Raw genomic sequence first — 27,194 nt, forward strand, 5'->3', positions numbered from 1 at the left:
CCCTAATATTGCCTTGTTAAATTAGGTAAGGCACTTAGGGCTTAAAGAGTCTTGTAAACAAGACTTGAGAATTCATGCTTTCATATATTGTCCCACAGCACAGTTTGTTAAGGAGCAACATTTTGGTGGTGGTGGATTTTTAACCAAGCGAGAGGAGCTGGGAGCTGATGGCAAGGATGAAAGCAAACCAAAAAGTAGGAAGGACTGGATTGATAACATCATAGCGGAATATAAAAAGAAAAAGTTTGAATTCAAGAAAAAGAAAGAGGAACACTATGAAGCTGTCAGCAAGCTAGATGCTGAGCTTCAGTCATTTATGCAGATTATGGCTACCAATACCATGACTGATGATGATAAGGACAAGGTAATTAAACTGTAAATGTTTGTTATTCAAAAAGGCATATTTGTTTGAGGATAGGGCATTGATAATGTTACATCTCTTCTAAATTTAGAAGCATAGATTTTCTGAGCAGTTAAAAGTAAATTATGCTTGGCAGAAGTAAAAAACCTGGAATTACCCTCAAGTTCTTTATGCACTTCATCCAACCTGTGTACACAGAAAGCAAATTATTGATAAGTTAGTATGTAAGTGAATTCTTAATATAAATTGAGTATGCATTTGTAACTGAATGATATATATTTTTTGAACATGTATCCAATGACATGCATTAACAAGTTAATACTAGAAACAGAAGAACAGCTCCACTTGTTCACACACTCTCTAGTTGTCATGTATATTGCAACAAACCAAAGAACCAACTTGTGGCCAAACTCCACAGATCTTTCATTGGTTTTCCTTAGCTAATTACTATGTTTTGGAAGTAAGTTTGTAGTACAAGTAAAACAAGAAAACAAATGGTAGCATCATTGAACAATCTTTCTCTTGACCTTCTGCCATTTTCTTGTGAACATTTCCCAATCACTCACTCAATTTCCCTGTAAGCTCTACCCTTATACCCCTCTTTTTTTCCTTCACTAGCACCTTAACTTCATCATCCCACCTCCTAATACTCCTTTTTCAAATGCCATCTTTCTTCCTTCCACATGCCACACGCCTCTCCAGTGCATATCAGCACTGCTTCCCTAAATACCTCCCATTCATTACCAATTCTCCCAGCTTCATGTACCATTTGCCATTTTACACTCAATTTACTTCTTTTCCAAGCTCATTTACTTTCACGATCCTCTCCACAACCATCTCTATTCCTCTTTTCCTAGTAATGATCAGACCAAGTAATGATCAGACATCCCACAGTGGATGAAAAGGAACATAGTGCTATTGAGGATCTTTCTACTCCAATGGATTCCATAATTTCCCTGTTATCAATTGCAGTGTAGCCTTAAAGCTGCAGAAGCCCCACAAGAGGGGTCTTGGTGTTATATATATATTATATATATATATATATATGGGGGAGGAATGGGATGTATTTAGGGAATCAGTGATGGATTGCGCAAAAGATGCTTGTGGCATGAGAAGAGTGGGAGGTGGGTTGATTAGAAAGGGTAGTGAGTGGTGGGATGAAGAAGAAAGATTATTAGTGAAAGAGAAGAGAGAGGCATTTGGACGATTTTTGCAGGGAAAAAATGCAATTGAGTGGGAGATGTATAAAAGAAAGAGACAGGAGGTCAAGAGAAAGGTGCAAGAGGTGAAAAAGAGGGCAAATGAGAGTTGGGGTGAGAGAGTATCACTAAATTTTAGGGAGAATAAAAAGATGTTCTGGAAGGAGGTAAATAAAGTGCGTAAGACAAGGGAGCAAATGGGAACTTCAGTGAAGGGCGCAAATGGGGAGGTGATAACAAGTAGTGGTGATGTGAGGAGGAGATGGAGTGAGTATTTTGAAGGTTTGTTGAATGTGTTTGATGATAGAGTGGCAGATATAGGGTGTTTTGGTCGAGGTGGTGTGCAAAGTGAGAGGGGTAGGGAAAATGATTTGGTAAACAGAGAAGAGGTAGTAAAAGCTTTGCGGAAGATGAAAGCCGGCAAGGCAGCAGGTTTGGATGGTATTGCAGTGGAATTTATTAAAAAAGGGGGTGACTGTATTATTGACTGGTTGGTAAGGTTATTTAATGTATGTATGACTCATGGTGAGGTGCCTGAGGATTGGCGGAATGCATGCATAGTGCCATTGTACAAAGGCAAAGGGGATAAGAGTGAGTGCTCAAATTACAGAGGTATAAGTTTGTTGAGTATTCCTGGTAAATTATATGGGAGGGTATTGATTGAGAGGGTGAAGGCATGTACAGAGCATCAGATTGGGGAAGAGCAGTGTGGTTTCAGAAGTGGTAGAGGATGTGTGGATCAGGTGTTTGCTTTGAAGAATGTATGTGAGAAATACTTAGAAAAGTAAATGGATTTGTATGTAGCATTTATGGATCTGGAGAAGGCATATGATAGAGTTGATAGAGATGCTCTGTGGACGGTATTAAGAATATATGGTGTGGGAGGCAAGTTGTTAGAAGCAGTGAAAAGTTTTTATCGAGGATGTAAGGCATGTGTACGTGTAGGAAGAGAGGAAAGTGATTGGTTCTCACTGAATGTAGGTTTGCGGCAGGGGTGTGATGTCTCCATGGTTGTTTAATTTGTTTATGGATGGGGTTGTTAGGGAGGTGAATGCAAGAGCTTTGGAAAGAGGGGCAAGTATGAAGTCTGTTGGGGATGAGAGAGCTTGGGAAGTGAGTCAGTTGTTGTTCGCTGATGATACAGCGCTGGTGGCTGATTCATGTGAGAAACTGCAGAAGCTGGTGACTGAGTTTGGTAAAGTGTGTGAAAGAAGAAAGTTAAGAGTAAATGTGAATAAGAGCAAGGTAATTAGGTACAGTAGGGTTGAGGGTCAAGTCAATTGGGAGGTAAGTTTGAATGGAGAAAAACTGGAGGAAGTAAAGTGTTTTAGATATCTGGGAGTGGATCTGGCAGCGGATGGAACCATGGAAGCGGAAGTGGATCATAGGGTGGGGGAGGGGGAGAAAATCCTGGGAGCCTTGAAGAATGTGTGGAAGTCGAGAACATTATTTCGGAGAGCAAAAATGGGTATGTTTGAAGGAATAGTGGTTCCAACAATGTTGTATGGTTGCGAGGCGTGGGCTATGGATAGAGTTGTGCGCAGGAGGATGGATTTGCTGGAAATGAGATGTTTGAGGACAATGTGTGGTGTGAGGTGGTTTGATCGAGTAAGTAACGTAAGGGTAAGAGAGATGTGGGGAAATAAAAAGAGCGTGGTTGAGAGAGCAGAAGAGGGTGTTTTGAAATGGTTTGGGCACATGGAGAGAAGGAGTGAGGAAAGACTGACCAAGAGGATATATGTGTCGGAGGTGGAGGGAACGAGAAGTGGGAGACCAAATTGGAGGTGGAAAGATGGAGTGAAAAAGATTTTGTGTGATCGGGGCCTGAACATGCAGGAGGGTGAAAGGAGGGCAAGGAATAGAGTGAATTGGATCGATGTGGTATACCGGGGTTGACGTGCTGTCAGTGGATTGAATCAGGGCATGTGAAGCGTCTGGGGTGAACCATGGAAAGCTGTGTAGGTATGTATATTTGCGTGTGTGGACGTATGTATATACATGTGTATCGGGGTGGGTTGGGCCATTTCTTTCGTCTGTTTCCTTGCGCTACCTCGCGAACACGGGAGACAGTGGCAAAAATATATATATATATATATATATATATATATATATATATATATATATATATTTTTTTTTTTTATTATACTTTGTCGCTGTCTCCCGCGTTTGCGAGGTAGCGCAAGGAAACAGACGAAAGAAATGGCCCAAACCCCCCCCCCCATACACATGCATATACATACGTCCACACACGCAAATATACATACCTACACAGCTTTCCATGGTTTACCCCAGACGCTTCACATGCCTTGCTTCAATCCACTGACAGCACGTCAACCCCGGTATACCACATCGCTCCAATTCACTCTATTCCTTGCCCTCCTTTCACCCTCCTGCATGTTCAGGCCCCGATCACACAAAATCTTTTTCACGCCATCTTTCCACCTCCAATTTGGTCTCCCTCTTCTCCTTGTTCTCTCCACCTCCGACACATATATCCTCTTGGTCAATCTTTCCTCACTCATCCTCTCCATGTGCCCAAACCACTTCAAAACACCCTCTTCTGCTCTCTCAACCACGCTCTTTTTATTTCCACACATCTCTCTTACCCTTACATTACTCACTCGATCAAACCACCTCACACCACACATTGTCCTCAAACATCTCATTTCCAGCACATCCATCCTCCTGCGCACAACTCTATCCATAGCCCACGCCTCGCAACCATACAACATTGTTGGAACCACTATTCCTTCAAACATACCCATTTTTGCTTTCCGAGATAATGTTCTCGACTTCCACACATTCTTCAAGGCCCCCAGGATTTTCGCCCCCTCCCCCACCCTATGATCCACTTCCGCTTCCATGGTTCCATCCGCTGCCAGATCCACTCCCAGATATCTAAAACACTTCACTTCCTCCAGTTTTTCTCCATTCAAACTCACCTCCCAATTGACTTGACCCTCAACCCTACTGTACCTAATAACCTTGCTCTTATTCACATTTACTCTTAACTTTCTTCTTCCACATATATATATATATATATATATATATATATATATATATATATATATATATATATACTATCCCTGGGGATAGGGGAGAAAGAATACTTCCCACGTATTCCCTGCGTGTCATAGAAGGCGACTAAAGGACTAAAGGGGGAGGGAGCTGGTGGCTGGAAATCCACCCCCCCTTTTTTTTTTAATTTTCCAAAAGAAGGAACAGAGAAGGGGGCTAGGTGAGGATATTCCCTCAAAGGCCCAGTCCTCTGGTCTTAATGCTACCTCGCTAATGCGGGAATTGGCAAATAGTATGAAAGAAATATATATCTATGGCAAAGCTGATTTTTGGAATTTTTTTTTATTTTCTGAACACCTAACTAATGACTGTTCCTCATTGTTATTCCTTTTTTATCTAAAATTTCACTCAGTCATGTCACCTTTTCATTACTTTCTATTTTGAAACATAATTTTATTTTTATTTACATGTAAGCCGCTTTTTCAGGGTTAATTGAAATTCTATATGAGAACTGGTCGTCATTAGAAACAGTCTTTATATCTGTTGAATGTATTACCTTGATTATGTGGTTAATTTGAAAATTTCCACTTTTAGGCTCAGAAAAACTGTGAGTTTAGAGATTATGACATCTTAATGAGGCAGTTAATATTTGATCGTAGTGGGAAAGCAATGGCAGTAGAGAAACTCAAAACTCCTGAGATGTTAGCCAAGGAAGAACAAGAACGGCTGCTAAAACTTGAAGAAGATAGGGTACGGCGAATGAAAGGGAAGGAGGACAAAGGGAAGGTTGGATTGAAGAGTGCTGATGACCTTGATGATGGGTGAGTTCACCTTTACTCTGGTGGTCATATAATTGCTGTAAGAATCAAGATATCATATGCTTTAGGTTTAGGACCAATTTCAGTATCATTAATGGATGTTGACGTCAATGAGTAATGGTAATGAGTGTCTAGTCATTCATTGTAGGTCTTGATGAGCTTGAGGTCATTCAGTAACTTTGATTGCTTTTTACTTTTGTTGTTGCATGTATGGACCTTGACAAAGTATATGTTGAGATTGACAGAGAGGCCTTGTGGAAGGTTCTGTATGCACTTATCTAGGGTGAATGTTTCCATGGCTGTTTTGGACCATAATTGAGGGGAAGGAAATGTAAGGGTCTTGGAGCAAGAAGCAGTTCAGGTTCGTCTCTCAAACATATTACCTATGTCTCCCTTTTTCTCATCTTGGTTACATCTTCACACATTCAGACAGCCCAACCTGAGCCTTTGAGGAGGATGGACACTCCTTGCTTTGCTCCTTTTTCTGTCCCAACTTTTAGAAATCGAAAATACAAGTAGGGGAGGGTTTCGAGCTCCCTGCTCTTGCCCCTTTTACTTGGTTTCTACAACGTACAGATGGTATTCTTTCTTTCATTTCTCAAGGAATCTTGCCCCACCCCCTACAACATGCAGGGAATACTTGGGAAGTATTCTTTTTCTGTTATCCTTGGGGATAAGTATGAATATTTAGTTATAATTGCTCTGGACCCTTTTACTGAAAGGGCACAGGATTTTTTTTGTTTTGTTTGCCGAGATGGCACAGACAGCTGAGCCCAAATCAAGGCCATCCCATTAACAGGCAGTAATGAAGTGAGAAGGAAGTGGAGTGAGTATTTTGAATGTATTTGATGACAGAATGGCAGATGTAGGGCATTTTGGTTGGGGTGGTTTGTGAAGTGAGAGGGTCAGGAAGAATTGTTTGGTTAAGAGAAAAGAGGTAGTGAAAGCTTTGCAGAAGATGAATCTGGAAAGGCAGCAGGTATGAATGGTATTGCAGTAGAATTTATTTAAAAAGGGGATGACTGTGTTGTTGACTGGTTGGTAAGAATATTCAGTGTATGTATGGATCATGATGAAGTGCTTAAGGATTGGTGGAATGCGTGCATAGTGCTATTGTACAAAGACAAAGAGGATGAAGGTGAGTGTTCAAACTACAGAGGCATAGGTTTGTCAGGTATTCCTGGTACATTGTATGGGAGGGTATTGATTGAGAGAAGTAATGTACGGAGCATTAGACTGGGGAAGAGCAGTGTGGTTTCAAGTGGTAGAGGATATGTGCATCACACGTTTGCTTTGAAGAATGTGTGTGAGGAATACTTAGAAAAACAGATGGATTTGTATGTAGCATTTATGGATCTGGAGAAGGCATATGATATGGTTGATAGAGATACTTTGTGGAAGGTCTTAAGAATGTATGATGTGGGAGGTAAGCTGCTAGAAGCAGTGAAAAGTTTTACCAAGGGTGTAAGGCATGTGTACGAGTAGGAAGAAAAGAGAGCGATTGGTTCCTTAGTGAAGGTCAGTCTACAGCAGGGGTGTGTGATGTTCCCATGGTTGTTTAATTTTTTTATTGATGGGATGGTTAGGGAGGTAAATACAAGGATTTTGGAGAGAGGGGCAAGTATGCAGTCTGTTGGGATGAGAGAGCCTGGGAAGTGAGTCAGGTATTGTTCACTGGATACAGTTCTGGTAGCTGATTCGAGTGAGAAACTGCAAAAGTTGGTGATTGAGTTTGGAAAAGTGTGTGAAAGGAGAAAGTTGAAAGTAAATGTGAATAAGAGCAAGGTTGTTAGGCTCAGGAGGGTTGAGGGACAAATTAATTGAAAGGTAAGTTTGAATGGAGAAAAATTAGAGGAAGTGAAGTGTTTTAGATATCTGGGAGTGGATTTAGCAGCAAATGGAACCATGGAAGCAGAAGCGAGTCACAGGGTGGGGGAGGGGCTGAAGGTTCTAGGAGCGATGAAGAATGTGTGGAATGAGAGAACATTATTCTATAGAGCAAAAATGGGTATGTTTGAAGGAATAGTGGTTTCAACAACATCTTATGGTTGCAAGGCATGGGCTATAGATTAGGTTGTATGGAGGAGGGTGCATGTGTTGGAAATGAAATGTTTGAGGACAATATGTGATGGCAGGTGGTTTGATTAAGTAATGAAAAGGTACGAGAGATGTGCGGTAATAAAAAGAGTGTGGTTGAGAGAGCAGAAGAGTGTGTTGAAATGGTTTGGACATATGGAGAGAATGAGCAAGAAAAGATTGACAAAGAGGATATATGTGTCAGAGGTGGAGGGAACAAGAAGTGGGAGACTAAATTGGAGGTGGAAGGATGGAGTGAAAGTTTTTGAGCAATCGGGGCCTGAACATACAGGAGGGTGAGAGGCATGCAAGGAATAGAGTGAATTGGGGTTGTCGTGCTGTCAATGGACTGAACCAGGGCATGTGAAAAGTCTGTGGGGCCTGGATGTGGATAGGGAGCTGTGGTTTCTGTGTATTACACATAACAGCTTGAGACCGAGTGTGAAGAATGTGGCCTTTTTTTTTTCTGTTTTCCTGGCGCTACCTTGTTGAAGCCAGGGGTAGCGATGCTGTTTCCTGTGGGGTGGGGTATCGCCAGGAATGGATAAAGGCCATTAGATATGAATATGTACTTATGTATATGTATATATGTGTGTGCATGTTTATGTGTAAATGTTGACATGTATATGTATTTGTTTGCTTGTATGGGTGTTTATGTATATATGAGTGGATGGGCCATTCTTCATCTGTTTCCGGGTGCTACCTCACTGATGCAGGAAATGGCGATTAAGTATAAATGAATATATAATCAATGGGCGTTTATTTATATATTTGTGTATACGAGTGGATGCGCCGTTCTTCACCTGCTTCCTGGCCCTACCTCTGATGCAGGAAACAGCAATCAAGTATGATAATATATAATAAATATTCAATTCTATGTGCATTAGAGAAAACCTGCTCTCAATGTATACTGATGTGTATATACAGTGAACCTTTGATATAACAGATTTCAATATAACAGACAAACAATACTACAACACATTAATAATAATTCAAGAAATTAAGAATCTCAAATGCCTCAAGCTACTGTGCTGTCAGGTTGAATGCAGAGTGTTTCTGTTATTTCAGTATTGTGACTATTTATTAAATAATTTTGCAATCCTTACAATTTAAAATGGCATCAAGTTATTATAAGAGGTGCAGTGAAAGCAGGTATTCCGTCCTAACTTTATCATAAAGAAGTATCCTTTCACAGGAGAGGGGTGGCATCACCTCTGTCTCAGTCTGATTCATGCCTCCAACTGCCGGGTGGGCCAGCGAGTGTTCCCACACTGCTGGGTGCCCACCACCCAACTGTCATACCACACACTAAACTCTACACACCCTCATGAGATTGTAGTACCTAGATGTGACATTTTGTTACAACAATAAGAAAACTAAAAACAAGAAACAACAAAAAAGTGAAATTAAATTCAGCAAGGCATAAGGCAAATATACACCCAAATCACTGCTCAGCAACAATACACTTTCTTTACATGCAAGCAGAACAAAAGTGACAACAGATTAGTGTATTCACTCTTCTCAGGAACAGCCATTAACATAAACTTGCAAGCATGTGGGGTGGTGTCTCGCACATTGAGGGCACTGCTGCCACAACTGGGAGCATAGCTGCTGCTGGTGTGTACTCACCTTGACCCATGGGTGCTGTGGGGATCAGGGAAACCCGGGGGCATAGGTAACTTGAGTTTCACAAAAACAGGCAGCCACTGCTGACCAGTTTCACTGAGTATTGTCTATGCGGCTTTACATCCATGACCACACCAGACCTGTCTCTCGCCTTCGAAGAGATGTCTCGCATGCAGACAGTGCCCACTGACTCGAGCCTGGCTCTCTGCTATGGCTCACTCCATGTTTCACAGAGCAATTCTCTATTGCTGGTTTATCAGATAATGTTACTGGGACACATCTTGCAACTGTCTTCATGCTGCCAGCTGTGTGGGTGACTTATCTCCTTCTCTTAAGGAGGTGTTGAGATATTGGAGTATAGCATGAGTCGCTTTGCTGTGCAGGCTACCTTCAACACCCGTGTTGCCCCTCAACACCTGTTTGGCTGTCTTTACCACTGCTTTGGCTCATCCATTGGACTAGGGGAAGTGGGCTGAGGAGATGCAAGCCATGATTCCCCATTTTTTGTTGAAAGCTTCCATCTCCTTGCTGTCTAGATTGGTTCCCCTGTGTAAGATTTCCTTGAGTGTGCCCCATCTCCTGAAGAAGGTGAATAGTCTTGTGATAACTTGGGATTTTCCCGCGTAGGTTCGAATCGTACTTTTTCCTCCATGTAAGAGGTGCAATTAAAGCAGGTAATCTGTCCTCGCTTTATTATAAAGAAGTATCCTTTCACAGGAGAGGGGTGGCATCATCTCTATCTCAGTCTAACTCCTGCCTCTAACTGCCCAGCAAACATTACCACACTGTCGGGTGCTTACCGCCCTACTGTTGTACCAGACACTATACCCAATAGTGAGAGAGGAGTTAAAAGAAAGTGCGTGACCTTAAATGTGGCACACAAATGGGTTACATTTGAGTTACCAGATATTCGGCATTAACAGACACCCTTTCTTCCTATTAGTACATTAAATTGAGGATTTACTGTATATATAATATGACTGTTGGGGATGAGAGAGCTTGGGAAGTGAGTCAGTTGTTGTTCGCTGATGATACAGCGCTGGTGGCTGATTCACGTGAGAAACTGCAGAAGCTGGTGACTGAGTTTGGTAAAGTGTGTGAAAGAAGAAAGTTAAGAGTAAACGTGAATAAGAGCAAGGTTATTAGGTACAGTAGGGTTGAGGGTCAAGTCAATTGGGAGGTGAGTTTGAATGGAGAAAAACTGGAGGAAGTGAAGTGTTTTAGATATCTGGGAGTGGATCTGGCAGCGGATGGAACCATGGAAGCGGAAGTGGATCATAGGGTGGGGGAGGGGGCGAAAATTCTGGGAGCCTTGAAGAATGTGTGGAAGTCGAGAACATTATCTCGGAAAGCAAAAATGGGTATGTTTGAAGGAATAGTGGTTCCAACAATGTTGTATGGTTGCGAGGCGTGGACTATGGATAGAGTTGTGCGCAGGAGGATGGATGTGCTGGAAATGAGATGTTTGAGGACAATGTGTGGTGTGAGGTGGTTTGATCGAGTAAGTAACGTAAGGGTAAGAGAGATGTGTGGAAATAAAAAGAGCGTGGTTGAGAGAGCAGAAGAGGGTGTTTTGAAATGGTTTGGTCACATGGAGAGAATGAGTGAGGAAAGATTGACCAAGAGGATATATGTGTCGGATGTGGAGGGAACGAGGAGAAGAGGGAGACCAAATTGGAGGTGGAAAGATGGAGTGAAAAAGATTTTGTGTGATCGGGGCCTGAACATGCAGGAGGGTGAAAGGAGGGCAAGGAATAATGTGAATTGGAGCAATGTGGTATACCGGGGTTGACGTGCTGTTGGTGGATTGAATCAAGGCATGTGAAGCATCTGGGGTAAACCATGGAAAGCTGTGTAGGTATGTATATTTGCGTGTGTGTGGACGTATGTATATACATGTGTATGGGGTGGGTTGGGCCATTTCTTTCGTCTGTTTCCTTGTGCTACCTCGCAAACGCGGGAGACAGCGGCAAAAAAAAAAAAAAAAAAAAAAAAAAAAGATGCAATGACCTCATCACATGAGGGTCAGGCAGGAACTTCAAGTAAGAAATGTGATCCCAGAGGTAGGGGTCAGGTCACCAAAGGCAAGGGTAAGGTGATCAAAGTTCAGGTTATGGAGTAACTCATAAACTTGTACATGTTGACAATTCTTTTGATTATGAAAGGAGCTAATATATACATACCTCGATTGATGTTGAAGTTATTATGAAAGCTTTGTTTAATAATGCTAGATTCTATGATATTTCTATCTATAATTGAAGGACAAGACAGTTTTGTCCCAGTCAGAAGGTCCACTGAAGTCTTGCATATGCAGGAATAGAATGCTTGGTTCTTGTCTAACACAAACACTGTACTGATTCTGCTTTAGTCTTGAATTTATTTCAGTTCCAATTTGTCCCAAGTAATCATTATTGCAGTTTTTACAGACTTCAGCCACACTATTTGTGAATAAAGTGAGAGACAAATGGTTGTAAGATAATGTATGAAAGATCTGAAGAGGATGAGCTGAACTAGTTTGGACATATAATGAGGTTGATTAAGAGGGTATATACTTTCCCATTCTCTCTCCTGTTCTGTTTCTCTCCTGTCTCCTGCCATCATACTGTAATCACATACTATTAATCATTACTCATATCTTTTCTGTGAAAAAAATTTCTCTTTTCCCTTAGGCTCAAAGGTAAATTATATTGTTGCTTAACAGAGACTATTTGAATTTCAAAATCTGATTAATAGGACTCTGTTATATTATTGAAATTCTTGGTTAGCGATATATAATTCATACATCTTTTTTCAGGTTTATGGTAGAAAAGGAAAGCAGATTTCATGTTAGTTACAAGGATGGTGAAATTATAGCAAAACCTGAGGATGAAGAAACGGATGTGGATGATCAGGATCAGGATGAAATTCCTCGTGATTCAAGTAGATGTTCTTTATTTTTTTGTATAGCACATATGGCATTTTATTGCAAGAGGCTCAATACTGATGTATGTAAAGAAAGATAATATAAAGCTGCTTCTATAAATTCTGTTTAAATAATTTCCAGTATTCAAAACAAGAAGGCATAATGATTTTTTTCTCCATTCTCTTGACTCCACTTCACTTCTTACATTTTTATATTTCAATGCCAAAAATCCACAAGCATCACTCAAAAGACTATTTCTAAGGTTTACAGCAACTCTGGAGACATTTAGTATTAAATTCCTTCTGGTTTTATTACAGTATCAGAAAAGGGAATGAATGTGTGAATAGAGGTGTTATGACTTGTTGAGTCAAAAGTGTGTAAAGTGAAAAAGTTATGAGGCAGTATAGTAAGTGTTTAAAGCAAAGTTTCACTTTAACATACTGGGCATTGAGGAATATCTAACACATTCCATTGACTTCAACTTAAGATTTTTTTTCATAATAATAACCTTGGTGTAACTGAAAGAATTTTGTTTTAACTGTATATATAAAGTATTGCATTGGTCTGTAATCAGCATGTAGCTTAGGAGGTTGATAAATGATTAACATCTCTAGGTCTTTCTTTATATTTACAATATAACATTGTTACCATTTCAGAGGAGGAGGAAGAGGGAGAAGATGAGCAGAATAAAAGTAAGGATGAAAAGGATGATGATGATGATGATGATGATGATGATGATGAGAGTGATAAATATTCAGATATTCTGGAAGAAAGCACAAGTGAAGAGGATGAAGAACTACCAGAAGAAAAGGTGCAAGTGTTGAAGATTAACCATAAGAAAAGGGATATGATGGAGGCAGCAAAAGCAGAAATACCATATACATTTGAGGGTAAGACAGTGTATGGTTATTCCTTACTTACAAGACACATCCCCACACATGCATGGTTTTTTTAGGAACAAAACTTGGGAAATGAAATTCTGTTGTCAGAATATAGAACATTGGTACAGAATTTTCTGTGAAATATATAATGATGGAGCTAGGACATAGGGTACATCTGGCAACTCAGACTGGGGTGTCTCAATACATGTATATGTAGCCAAGATGAGAAGAGAAGAGCAGAGGGATAGTAAGCATGTTTAAGGAAGAAACCTGGATGTTCTGCCTCTGAGGCGATTGAGGCCTGAACATGCAGGAGGGTGAGAGGCGTGCAAGGAATAGAGTGAATTGAAACGATGTGGTATACTGGGGTTGACATGCTGTCAGTTGACTGAACCAGGGCATGTGAAACGTCTGGGGTAAACCATGGAAAGGTCTATGGGGCCTGGATATGGATAGGGAGCTAGAGCTTTGATAGCTAGAGATTGAATGTGAACAAATGTGGCCTTTTTTGTCTGTTTATATGAGTGTATGTGTGTGTGTGACATGAAAATCATGTATCTCATTTTTGCTTACTCAGAAATGCTGAATTTTTGCATGAAGAATCCTGAGAGGTGCCATTTTCTTCTGAAAGGTGCCAACACAGTTCTTAGGGAGCCATGGCCCCTTTAGTCTTCCCCTTTGATCCACCTATGTATAGCATAGCTACTTTAAACTGAACAAAGCAGATGGGGCTCCCTCTATTTTTAGCCAGATAAACCAGTGCTCAGTATACAAAAAAATTGATTTCTTTTTTCAGAAACTTTGAACCTAACCATTCACTCTGGCACTTATGGTGCCTTCTATACCATAATTGAATATTGAAGGTACTGTGTATATTTACAGGGTGCTGTCTCCAAAGGTTATTTAGGAAGAGTCAGTGTGTGAATGATAGGTCCATTATGTTAACAAGCTTAGGAGTCAGTACAGAAGCTTAGAAATTAGATGTATCAATTGCTAAAACAAGAAACAAAGAAAATAAGTTACACTTAATAGAAAATGTTTTCAGTACCTCAAGACTACGAGTCTTTCTGGGTATTGCTGGAGGATCATTCACCACAAGAAGTAAGCCTCATCTTAGAGCGAATGATATCTTGCAACCATCCAAGTTTAGGAGCCAATAACAAGGAGAAGTGTGATGATATTTTTGTTTATCTCATGCAGGCAAGTCAAATTATTATTTTTCTCTTGTGTAATTTTCCTGTATAAAAGGTAAATGGAAAATTTAAGCTCTGTTACTACTAAGGTATATGCTTTTATTTTTAGTTTATTTTAAGTTTGAATGGAGAAAAACTGGAGGAAGTGAAGTGTTATAGATATCTGGGAGTGGATTTGGCAGCAGATGGAACCATGGAAGTGGAAGTGAGTCACAGGGTGGGGGAGGGGCGAAGGTTCTGGGAGCGTTGAAGAATGTGTGGAAGGCAAGAACATTATCTCAGAGAGCAAAAATGAGTATGTTTGAAGGAATAATGGTTCCAACAATGTTATATGGTTATGAGGCATGGGCTATAGATAGGGTTGTGTGGAGGAAGGTGGCTGTGTTGGAAATGAGATGTTTAAGGACAATATGTAGTGTGAAAAGGTTTGATCGAGTAAGTAATAAAAGGGTAAGAGAGATATTTGGTAATAGAAAGAGTGTGGTTGAGAGAGCAGAAGAGGGTGTATTGAAATGGTTTGGTCACATGGACAGAATGAGTGAGGAATGATTTACAAAGAGGATATATATGTCTGAGGTAGAGGGAATGAGAAGTGGGAGACCAAATTGGAGGTGGAAGGATGGGGTAAAAAAGATTTTGAATGATCTAGAACTGAGCATACAGGAGGGTGAAAGGCGTGCAAGGAATAGAGTGAATTGGAACGATGTGGTGTACTGGGGTCAACATACTGTCAGTGGATTGAACCAGGGCATGTGAAGCATCTTGGGTAAACTTTGGAAAGTTTTATGGGGCCTGGATGTGGAAAGGGAGCTGTGGTTTCAGTGCATTACACATGACTTCTAGAGACCGAGTGTGAATGAATGTGGCCTTTGTTGTCTTTTCCAAGTGCTACCTCATGTGCAGGGTGTGTGTGTGTGAGTGTGTGTGTGCTATTTCATGTGTGGCGGGATGGTGATGGGAATGGATGAAGGTAGCAAGTATGAATATGTACATGTGTATATATGTATATGTCTGTGTGTATATATATGTATACATTGAGATGTATAGACATGTATATTTGTGTGTGTGGACATGTATGTATATACATGTGTATGTGGGTGGGTTGGGCCATTCTTTCGTCTGTTTCCTTGCGCTACGTTGCTAACGCGTGAGACAGTGACAAAGCAAAATAACGATAAAAAAATGTATATCTATGTATATATAAAAGAATAAAAAATAATGTATATATTGAAATGTATAAGTATGTATATGTGTGTGTGTGTGGGTGTTTATGTATATACATGTGTATGTGGGTGGGTTGGGCCATTCTTTCATCTGTCTCCTTGTGCTATCTAGCTAACGCAGGAGACAGAGACTATAATAATAATAATAATAATAATAATAATAATAATAATAATTAGTAATCCTTGCTAAAGATAAAAAGTAAATGAAGGATGGACAGTATAGCTACAAATCATATTAGAAAGCAGTCTGTTGGTTAAAGTCATAAGAAATATGAACAAGGTGCAGTGAGTATAATAACAGTAATATTAATAAATGTTATGAGTTTTAGATCACTCAAAATAAAGCTAGAGGGATTTAGTGTGACACTAAAAGAATTGGAAATGCAAATGAAAAGTTATATGGGCTGGAGACTTCAGTTTCCATTTTGTGGACTGGGAAAAAAAAGCATTTAACTGTGGATGGGGAGAAAGCTGTCAATAGGATGTATAAGAATCCAACATTATTATACTCATATGTAAACAAAAAAACAGTAAATTGGACCATTCAAATGAGAAAAAGTATGAAAATATCCCCAAAAGAAGAATATGTTTGTGGGTAAAGGATCAGTATTATCAGTGTTATGTTACCTTAAGACCTTATTAATGGGGTTTTTGTAGCTTGATGGTTGTATTTCATTTGGCAAGATGTAATATGATAATACTGTACTATTTCTATTGGGAGAGTGTGGGTGTCTGGCACCCAAAGCAAAACTTACATAAAAAACACAATTTTACAAAATTAAAAAATTTGCTGTTAGGTGTTTGTGTATTTAATCAGTCTGGCACCTGTGGGCAAATGCCCTACCATGCAACCCCTTTACTAAGCCACTGACTCTTTCCCTTCAACTGACAGTGATACATTTTTATTGAAAGTAACCTCCCTCTTGGTGTTATGACTTGGGTGGAGGGTCCATTAGAATCAGTGATCCAGAGTAGTATGTATTCAGTACAGGAAAAAAAATATTGAAAATGAATTGGTTGATCACTTCAATAAGAATTCCATTACCAAAGTTAAAGTAACTGAAAATAAGAATAACTATAAATGAACCAAAGAGAAAACTCAACCCCAGAATTCAAGCAATCTTCATTAAACAAACAGAAATTGATAAAGATTGAAAGCAAAACTATGAATGCTACATATGAGACTGAGCCTACACGACTGTAACAGATGCTTCTGACATACATCGAGTGCTGTTCTGACTGACTGGTCATATCTCAAAAGTAGTCCACTTGTTAGTGAAGCAGAAAGAAAAGACAGCTACTTGAGTCAGAGGAATGCAACTTGACAACCACTACTAAAGTGCTGGCTCACTAAGCAGATATACCCAAACAGGTAGTACTGGTAATATACCTCCCTGGCCATTGGTTGCCTAACAACTACTTCCTACAAAAAATGATGTATTTCACTAATATGCAAGAGAGGAGGGGGAATCTAAAGATCTGCTGAAACACCTATAAGTTTGATTTTGTATGTGATTATAGTATTTGATGGAGAGAAAAGTAAACATAATGAGACACCCGATCAGTAACAGCCACAAAAATGAAGATCATCATGTATTTGTAGTAGATAAAAGTACACAAACACAGCTGCTATTTCACCACAAAGTGTTGATGAAAAACTAATATAGAGAGAATGAATACCTTCTGATTTTGATTTGGCTTTGTTAAGGCATTTGACAAAGGAAACTATGAGATTCTACCAGAAAAAGTAGCAAAACATAAAAAGTAAATAAGGGAAATGGATCAGGGAGTTTTGTTAGACCTAAAATTCAAGGTAGTAACAAATGAAACCATGCCAAGTGAAGATGATTTATGAAGAGTTTCTCAAGGAAAAACATTAGTTAGCCCCACTACTCTAAATAATATCTATTGAAGACAGAGGAAGAAAGTGTAGTCTGATACTTTGCATTATAAGTAAAATGAAATGCACTGAGAACAAAGAAATAATGCTAGAAGAATTAAAGATAATATAGGCAAAGGAGAATCTAATGAAAGTCATTGAAGAGATGAATTAAAAAACTTGATTCATGGAAAAATATTGATGTGATGGTTACACCCAATAAGAGCCAGTGGAAAAAGGAACTTTGTGAAGGAGATAGAAGTGAGAGAGTTAGGAGTAATCATGAACATAAAGCTGTAATATGGCAAACACACTGACAGAATAAAATTTTCTGGTCAAGTAATGAGTGGAGTTATAACATTATCCAGAATAGATAGAAACAGTTGATGAAGATCTTCAGTACATACATAAAATGCTTATCTGAATACTGCTGTATGGTTATCATAAATAGATGGAGAAATTAATTAGGTAGAATGATTTCAGAAACACTTCTCAATGGAGGACAAGTTAAAAGAACTTAAGCTGGCCATTTCAGGCTGCACATACTAACCACGTCTCTAACACAGATATTCCATAATGATAAACCTGCCTAACACCTCACACCATCCTTCAATATTTCTTTTCCAATAAGTTCACCCCTCTTCCATTCTTTTGCATTCAGGGCCCAAGTTACAATACTTTCAAGATGACTATGCCTACAAACATACCTGTCCTTTCCTTTACAGACAAACTTCAACCTCCACACATTTCTTAATTCACTCAGGACCATGGCCTGCCTTCCAACTAGGGATCAACTTCAGTCATTGTGGTTGCATCTGCTACTATATCTATTCTAAAGAGACGAAAGTTAAAGTCAGAAGTAATCATAAATGTGAAGCAAGAATATGGAGAACACACTGATAAATTAACATTATCAGGTCACATAATGAGTGGATAGAACACTGATAAAGAAGCTGTTTAATACATACATACAGTGAAAGCCTGAATATTTCTGCATTATATAGTCATCATCAAGAGATGGAGAAATTAATAAACTAGAAAGAATTCAGAAACACTTCCCAAGCAGAATTGAGAGAATTGAGTTTAAATTTAAAAAGTTGTAAGTCCACAGCATAGAAAGCAGCACAACATTAATTTGAGGGTCAAAAATTTTTTACTCAAACTCTCTGCTACAGAAAAAAGTAGTTCAGTTTGCAATAATAAGTCGGAACGCATCAAACAAGAATGTATGATAACCCAGCGGGAAAGGTGAAAAATTTATTCAGTCATGCCAAATGAAATCGAAAGCCTACTTAGATAAGCCAGAAATACTGAAAACTTGATAAGTGTTTAAAAAACAAATCATATAAGCCCAGGATTGACAGTTATACAACATGCAAGGCAGAAGTAAATACATTGCTGGTCATTAATCAAGGAAGTTAAAAGTATTCATAACACATTCATTCTCCTTTCTGTTAGAGATTGTTCCTGCTCTTATCCTTTTCATATGCCTGAACTATTTTAGCAGACCCTGGTTGGCCATCTCGGATTGCACATACTAACCGCACCTCTTTCTAACACTAGTATTTCTTAATGTTAAATCTCTCTCTCTAAAACTATTCCTTAAATGTTTAACATGCCTAACACCACACATTACCCTCTGGCATTTAAGTTCTGTGATCACTTTCTTCCAGTCTTTTGCATTCAAAGCCTAAGACAACCATGCAGTACTGGTGAGACTACTATATAGAAAAATTTCCATCTCTGTCTTTACAGACACTGACATCTCCCTCCACATACTTCTAATCACCCAGGACCATAGACCCATTTTCCACCTAAGGATTTACTTTAGCCTCCATGATTCTATCTGTGGCTATATTCATTCTCTCAGGTACCTACTGCACCCATCATCCCAACCTACTGCACTTAACTATTTTCCTTTTGCACATGTTTCCTCTTAACTTTCACACATTCTCAAACTCACCTCTGAGTTTCCCTCTGGAGTTGGCTACCAAACTTATCTACAAAAAACAAAATTCACCTTCTGAGCTCTCCTCACTCCAAGGTGCTCACATTTACCTCTCTCACCACCCAGTGTCATCGTAATAGACAACAATAGCGACATTACACATCCTTGAAACAGATGTATCTTCATGGGGAATTATTCACTTTCTTCCTGTTTGCACACATGCCTTATTTTCTTGATAGAAACTTTTCACAGCATTTAGTAACTTTCCATTTACCATATATATTTGTTGTACCTTGCACTCTCTCTCACGTCTACCACACTCTTTGGATCCATAAATGCCACATACATTTTACTCATTCTCCCTGTACTTTTTACATAACTTCTTGAAAGCAAAAAACCTGATCCACTTATCCTTTTCCTTTCCTGAAACCAAACTGATTCTTCTCAAGCAGATGCTTTCTACATGCCACTACCCTTTCAGTCATCACTCATATGCACCTTGTTAGAGATATTCAACCTCTGAAATTTGAAGATAAATTTTTGATCCCTGTGCCTTTTTACAAAGGCACTAAGCATACATTCTCGTAATACTTATGCATCTCACCTTCAGACAAGCAGATCTTGAACAACCGAACTAACCGGTCAGCAACACCCCACCAGTAGCTAGACAGTGGCAGGCTGCTGTGTCACATGTTCACTGTGTGGCTGTTGGCAACTGGGGTGTGTGTTTGATAACTTTCCCCCCTACACCTTGAAGCTTTGGAACTCTCTAATGTCTCATGTCTTTCTCAATAACTATTACCTGACGCATTTTAAAGACAGGTTTTTCACTTACTCCAAAATTCATAAATACTTTCCATTGTCTCTTTTTCACTTTCATTATCCTCTCCATATTTCATTAAAGGTTCAGCCTTGATATGGATTTCTGAGAAACAACTGTAATCCCATCATCTCCAGCTCTGCCATATTTCATCTTGCACAAAGTTTTCACTACCTCCTTTTTCACCATCTTAGTCTGCATGCCAATTTGTCCCAAACATGCCACACCTATCTGTCCATCATGTACCACATCCAGCAGTCCTTCAAAATACGAAATACTTGTTTAACGTGCCATACATGGCATTGTGGAAAGTTTTATTTCAAGATTGTGAACTATAGTTGCATTATTGTATTTATCCCATTGTTAATTTCCATCAGACACCTGTATATTCATATGTGTTTTCAGCTAGTAGGTGGTGTATGTATTGTATGTATGAACTAGTGAAATGTTACATCAGTGCATTAATAATTTTAGAATTTGCCCCTTTAAGTGTGTTCAATTGTTCTGATGCCTGGTAAAGGACCTCATGGGCATCATACTGAAATAAAAATCTATGATAGTTGAAAATTAGGTTCTCACTAAAAACATAATAAATCCTATAGTCAGGAATGGTTATGGAAGGTTATGGCTGCATGTAGTTTACTGTCAAATCATATATCTTTAAAAGAGACACCTTACATTCTTGAATTTGTATCAATAAATGGTATTCCATCTTTTAAGGGAACATTTTCCATATGGAAGTTTATTCATGAATTTAGAAAATCACAAACTTGCATGGATTTTTAATAATTTTTGTTTTTCAACAGACTTTACAAGTGTTAACTGATTCAGAGGATGACTCTCCAATCTCTGGGGTATCACCAATGCTTTATGTAGACTATATTGTACTGCATATCTTCACCATTACTCAGTTGTCTCCAGTAAACTCTGCAAAGGCTTTCTCACAGGTTAGTATTAATGATATTCATTTTACTGTGGCTTACATTTAGTTGTAAAATAAGATGTAACGATGACTACATCTCCTCATTACAGTATTTTAAGTCATATCAATTTGCTATAAAGCATAGTATAATAGTATTGTGATGTGGCTCAGATTAGTGTAATAATTTTACTATAGCATGAACACCTAAATTATTCACATTTTTTCATCATAACATGAACTGTAACAATGTAATGCGAGCCTAGCTGGCCATACACTGTTGGTTTGCTGATGCTGTCCCCTGCATCATTTCTCTGCTAGCATTCAAAGAGTAAGAATGCATGGTTTGCCGTTTGTATATTTCTACATTTATCCCTCCTTAAACCAGCCAACAGTAGTATGTCTAGGTGTCCAGCAGTTACTCCAACTAAAAGTAAGCTTGTTCAATTTTTTTTTTTTTTTTTTTTTTTTGCTGTCTCCCACGTTTGTGAGGTAGCGCAAGGAAACAGACGAAAGAAATGGCCCAACCCACCCCCATACACATGTATATAAATACACGTCCACACACGCAAATATACATACCTACACAGCTTTCCATGGTTTACCCCAGATGCTTCACATACCCTGATTCAATCCACTGACAGCACGTCAACCCCGGTATACCACATCGATCCAATTCACTCTATTCCTTGCCCTCCTTTCACCCTCCTGCATGTTCAGGCCCCGATCACACAAAATCTTTTTCACTCCATCTTTCCACCTCCAATTTGGTCTCCCACTTCTCCTCGTTCCCTCCACCTCCGACACATATATCCTCTTGGTCAATCTTTCCTCACTCATTCTCTCCATGTGCCCAAACCATTTCAAAACACCCTCTTCTGCTCTCTCAACCACGCTCTTTTTATTTCCACACATCTCTCTTACCCTTACGTTACTTACTCGATCAAACCACCTCACACCACACATTGTCCTCAAACATCTCATTTCCATCACATCCATCCTCCTGCGCACAACTCTCTCCATAGCCCACGCCTCGCAACCATACAAAATTGTTGTAACCACTATTCCTTCAAACATACCCATTTTTGCTTTCCGAGATAATGTTCTCGACTTCCACACATTCTTCAAGGCTCCCAGGATTTTCGCCCCCTCCCCCACCCTATGATCCACTTCTGTTCAAAATATTGAATGAATTTGAGTGTGCATCTAGTGCTTCAGCAGTTGTTCACCGTTACGGCATTAATGAGAGTAGTATCCACACCGTAAAGAAAAGCAAAATTTTCAGGAAAGCCTCCTCTTAATGTATTTTGAAGTTGGTAATGTATCTCAGGATGCCAACATATGTGAAGATGGAGGGTGGTTTTTTCTATTTAATTCTTTGACATTCACAAAAAATTATCTTCAGACCCTAAAATTGTGAAAATTTCATGACCATTGGAGTGTTTTTCTTTTTAAAATACTTGATTTTTTCACAAATAAGCAGAAACAATCACAATAGTAAGTTTGATTTATGCACAGCTCCATAATTACAATGATAAATATTACTTAATCATCTAGTACATTCTGCTAAGCAGTCACATTCGACATTGCTTGCCACAAAATAAACATTACATGAAATTTGGTTATCTTTAGTTACATACTGCACCGAGTTTTTTAATGATACATACAAAACTACGTTGTCATTCATAGAATTGAATGTTATACTTTTGAGAAATTTATGTGATGTGTGGATGGCATCATCTGAGGAGGTTCAAAGAGGTTGTGTGTCACCCTGCCAGCCAGCCAGACTAGCAATTCCTTATCACTTTTCTCCGTTTAGTCCACCTTATTGTACTTTCCTGTTTTAACAACACATTGCATTTTGAAAGAAGAAAAATGGAAATATTATTGTAATTGAATGTTCTCTATTAATACAGAAATAGCATATGGTAAGTAATAGATAAAATTCAATAAATGTACAAAATGAAAAGATCAGTTTTTATCTTATAATACATACTTATCTTCATTTCATCCTTCTTATCATCCAGTCTCTCCTAATCCATTACCAAGATAGAAGAAAGTTGCTACAGCACCATTTTATGCTAACCCAGACACACAATACACCACACAGATCACACATTACCTGAACTTCACTGGTCACAACCCCCTCTCACAGATTTTGAATACATGCGCTGGCCTAATTGATGTACAGAAATGATACATGGTGCTGATATTATTTGCTATGTTCTTGCATAATTCATACTTTTAGACACCCTAGCCTGAGCCTTCAAGGAGGATTAGCACTCCCTGCTTGGCTCCTTTTGTTCTATCTTTTAGAAATTGAAAAACAAGAAGGGGAGGGTTTCCAGCTCCCCTGCAACCAACACTTTTAGTTGTCTTCTATGACATGCAGGAATATGAAGGTAGAATTCTTTCTCCCTTACCCCAAGGGTACTATTAGCTATAAATCATGAATGCTGCCACAATAACTATTTTTAATGATGCAAAAATGTTTCAATTTTTCTGACGACTTTTTAACTGTTAAAATTTTGGCGCTAAGATTAGTACCCTGCTTTTCCTTCTTGTGACCAAAGGACTATTACTTAAGTGGAGGAAGAGGAAGTGGCCTTTACCCACATAAAAGCAACTTTACCTGGTTATGACAAACTCAAATATTCTTAACTCACATGGTTATGACAAGCTTAGATTTTCGTAACTCAATGGGAGGTTCAGAAAACTGGTTTTTAAGTAACGAGTATGCCACCTTTTGAAGTCATATAGAATATAATTAAGATACATGGTGCCATTCTGCTCGCCTTTGGTTTTGATTGTCATGGACAAAGTGGTCAGTGAGAGTTATAGCAGGGTGTTGTTATATGTTGGCAGAGTTCTTCATCAAGGTGGAGGTTTGATTATATAGCTTGTAAATTATTGACTACCAAGGTGACCTCTTTACTTGGGAGTAAGGGCCAGTGCATTGTTCTGCTCACCACTTACTATATAAAGTTCATTTCGGAAGTTTCAAGCTAAGAGTGTTCTCTGTTTTGTCAGGAGAAGGCTCAGAAAAGTCTGTCAATAACTCAAAACAACTTTCATATCCGAGATATTTCTTACTTTCCAGGTCCTTGAGGAGAAATATGAAGATTGTGCAAAAGCAAAATTCAGAAGATACCCCATGGCCAGCACGGTAAGGACATTTCTTGGAGCCTTTGAAGATACATAACATTCATCCACCATTCTCATATTCTAAAAGTATTTCTTTACATCCGTATTCACAAATTCCTTACTTGATTTCATATCATATCCTCTGGTTACTCAACTGCTCTGCTGCCCACTTTGTTTAGCTCTTTTAAAAACTTAAAGGTTGTCCAAAATCAAAATTCAGAAGGTACCCCATGGCTAGCACGGTAAGGACACTTCTTGAAGCCTTTGACAATACATAACATTCATCCACCACTCTAATATTCTGAAAGTATTTCTTTACACCTGTATTTACAAGTGCCTTAATTGATTTCATGTCATGTCCTCTGGTTGCTCAATTGCTCTGCTCTCCACTTTGTATGTCTCTTAAAACTTAAAAGTTGTGATCAGGCCAGCCCTCACTCTTCTCTTCTAAGGTGGGTAACTTTAAAGCCTCCAACATATCCTTGTAGGTTAGCTTTCTTAATTCTGATACCATCTTTGTTGTCCTCTAAGAGCCCTTTATGCTTCTTCAGGTATGGAAACTAGATCTGAAAAGCATATTCTAGTACGGATCACAATGTGACTAGTTAAGAAATAGTGAGACTGAGGAGGAGGATGGGCCCCTTACCCCTCCATACTTTCATGTTGGCAGTAAGAAATACTTTGAATGGAAGTTCATGACCTTTTTTATTTAATCTACAAGTTGCTCTTTGCAAGTGAAATTACCAAGAGATTTTGCATGCTCATGTGTTGATGTTCTAACACACATGGGAGGAAAGTAGGAACTTGTCATATTAGAGAGTATTTTATGAATAGATTATTTTACAGGATACAGATTGGCTAGTGCATAAATTTTTGGCTTCTGTGATATATCATGCATTTTATAGCCAGCGATTTATGAATTTTGTCACTTTGTTACAGTTTGCGTTCCTGAAAATTGCTGGGATTCTTTTCCCAGCTTCAGATTATGTTCACCCCATCATGACTCCTGTGATAACATTTCTTATTCAGCTACTGGGTTGTGCAAAGATTATGTCCCGAAGAGATATCACTGCAGCATTATTTTCAGCACATCTTCTGTTTGAGGTATTTATGCATCTCACCTTGTATAGATATTAAAAGTTTTACTTGTATTGAAAAATACTTTAACATAGAGTTGGGAGTTAGCAGCATTATTCATATTTACCATATGGTTTTTGTGATCTTCATTAGTTTTTCTTGTTTATCCTAGCAAGGCAACACATCTTTAGTTCTGAATTTATATAAATATCCATGAATATTATGGTCATATTAAGTAAAAGTGTGTAGCTGATTTTATCAGAATACCAAACTGGGGAGTACTGTTACTAAAGGTGATACATTCTCATGACATAGCTATAAATTTGGGAATACTTCCCATGCATTACCTGCATGTCAAAGAAGGCACCTAAAAGGGGAGGAAGCGGGGGCTGGAAATCCTCCCATCCAGTTTTGATTTTTTCAAAAGAAGGAACAGAGAAGGGGGCCAAGTGAGGATATTCCTTTGAAGGCTCAGTCCTCTGTTCTCAACGCTACCTTGCTAACACAGGAAATGGCGAATTTCAATTTCTAAAAGAGTTAAATAGAAGGAGGAGTCAGGCAGGAAGTACTCATCCTCCTCAAAGGCTCATTAATTGAAATATATATTTATTTATTTATTATTGTAATCACTGTTTCCCATGTCAGCAAGGTAGCGCCATGAAACAGATGAAGAATGGTCCATCCACTCATACACACACACACACATAAATGCCCATACATGCACATATACATACATATACACATCAACACATACATACACAGACATATACTTCTATACACATGTACATATTCATCCTTGCTTGCCTTCAGTTATCCCTGTCGCTACCCTGCCGCAAAGGAAACGGCATCGATAGGGGAAAAAGAATACTTCCCACATATTCCCTGCATGTTGTACAAGGTGATTAATAGTGGGAGTGGGGGGGCTGGAAATCCTACCCTCCAGTTTTTACTTCTCCAAGAGAAAGAACAGAGAAGGGGGCCAGGTGAGGATTTGTTTTTCTGAGTCTCAGTCCTCTGTTCTTGACACTACCCAGCTAATGCGGGAAGTGGCGAATGTGCATTTCAGTTTCTAAAAGAGTTAACCAAAGGAGGAGTCAAGCAGAGAGTACTTATTCTCCAAAGCTCAGATTGGGGTGTCTGAATGTGTGTGGATGTAATCAAGATGAGAAGAAAGGAGAGAGAGGTAGGATGTTTGAGGCATGGATGTTCTAGCTCTGAGTGAAACAAAGCTCAAGTGCAAAGGGGAAGAATGGTTTGGAAAAGTCTTGGGAGTAAAGTCAGGGGTCGGTGAGAAGACAAGAGCCAAGGAGGGCATAGCACGACTCCCAAAGCAGGAGTTTTGGGAGTGTGATAGAGTGTGAGGAAGTAAATTCTAGACTGTTGTGGGTAAAACAAAGTCATTGGAGAGGGATGGGTGATTATTGGTGCTTATGTACCTGGTCATGAGAAGAAAGAACCTGAGGGGCAAATGTTTTGGGAGCAGCTCAACGAGTGTGTTGGCAGTTTTGGTGCACGAGACTAGGGTATTAGTGATGGGTGATATAAGTGTGAAGGCGAGTAATGTGGCAGTTGAGGGTATAATTGGTATACATGGGGTATTCAGTATTGTGGATGGAAATGGTGAAGAACTTGTGGATTCGTTTGCTGAAAAAGGTCTGGTGATTGGAAATACCTGGGTTAAAAAAGTTATATACACAAGTATACATATGAGTAGGAGAGATGGTCAAAGGGTGTTATTAGATTACGTGTTAATTGATAGGCATGTAAGAGAGAGACTTTTGCATGTTAATGTGCTGAGAGGGACAGCTGGTGGGATGTCCGATCACTATAGGCATGTAAGAGAGAGACTTTTGCATGTTAATGTGCTGAGAGTGGCAGCTGGTGGGATGTCCGATCACTATCTTGTGGAGGTGAAAATTTGTAGAGGCTTTCAAAAAAGAAAAGAGAATGTTGGGTAAAGAGAGTGGCGAGAGTAAGTGAGCTTGGAAAGGAGATTTTTGTGAGGAAGTACCAGGATAGATTGAGTGTAGAATGGCAAAAAGAGAGAGCAAATGAAGTAAGGGGAGTGGGTGAGGGATGGGAAGTATTTAAGGAAACAGTGATGGCATGT

General features: G+C 39.1%; 2 protein-coding genes across 9 annotated transcripts in view; one reads left to right on the top strand and one right to left on the bottom strand.

The window, feature by feature from the left end:
• LOC139745817 (histone deacetylase 11-like) overlaps window positions 1-27,194 on the bottom strand; it is a 93,834-nt gene that overhangs the window by 47,311 nt on the left and 19,329 nt on the right. The window lies entirely within an intron of this gene.
• l(3)07882 (Nucleolar protein 14 homolog l(3)07882) overlaps window positions 1-27,194 on the top strand; it is a 53,804-nt gene that overhangs the window by 15,491 nt on the left and 11,119 nt on the right. For all 7 annotated transcript variants that reach the window (XM_071656351.1, XM_071656347.1, XM_071656350.1 and 4 more), the window contains exons 5-12: window positions 99-364; window positions 5,173-5,399; window positions 11,893-12,017; window positions 12,657-12,890; window positions 13,927-14,081; window positions 20,751-20,891; window positions 23,964-24,029; window positions 24,947-25,111. In XM_071656351.1, coding sequence (XP_071512452.1) covers window positions 99-364; window positions 5,173-5,399; window positions 11,893-12,017; window positions 12,657-12,890; window positions 13,927-14,081; window positions 20,751-20,891; window positions 23,964-24,029; window positions 24,947-25,111 — 1,379 coding nt within the window. The remainder of the gene's footprint in view (window positions 1-98; window positions 365-5,172; window positions 5,400-11,892; window positions 12,018-12,656; window positions 12,891-13,926; window positions 14,082-20,750; window positions 20,892-23,963; window positions 24,030-24,946; window positions 25,112-27,194) is intronic.

Source organism: Panulirus ornatus, chromosome 62, assembly GCF_036320965.1.
Source record: "Panulirus ornatus isolate Po-2019 chromosome 62, ASM3632096v1, whole genome shotgun sequence".
Taxonomy (NCBI): Eukaryota; Metazoa; Arthropoda; class Malacostraca; order Decapoda; family Palinuridae; genus Panulirus; species Panulirus ornatus.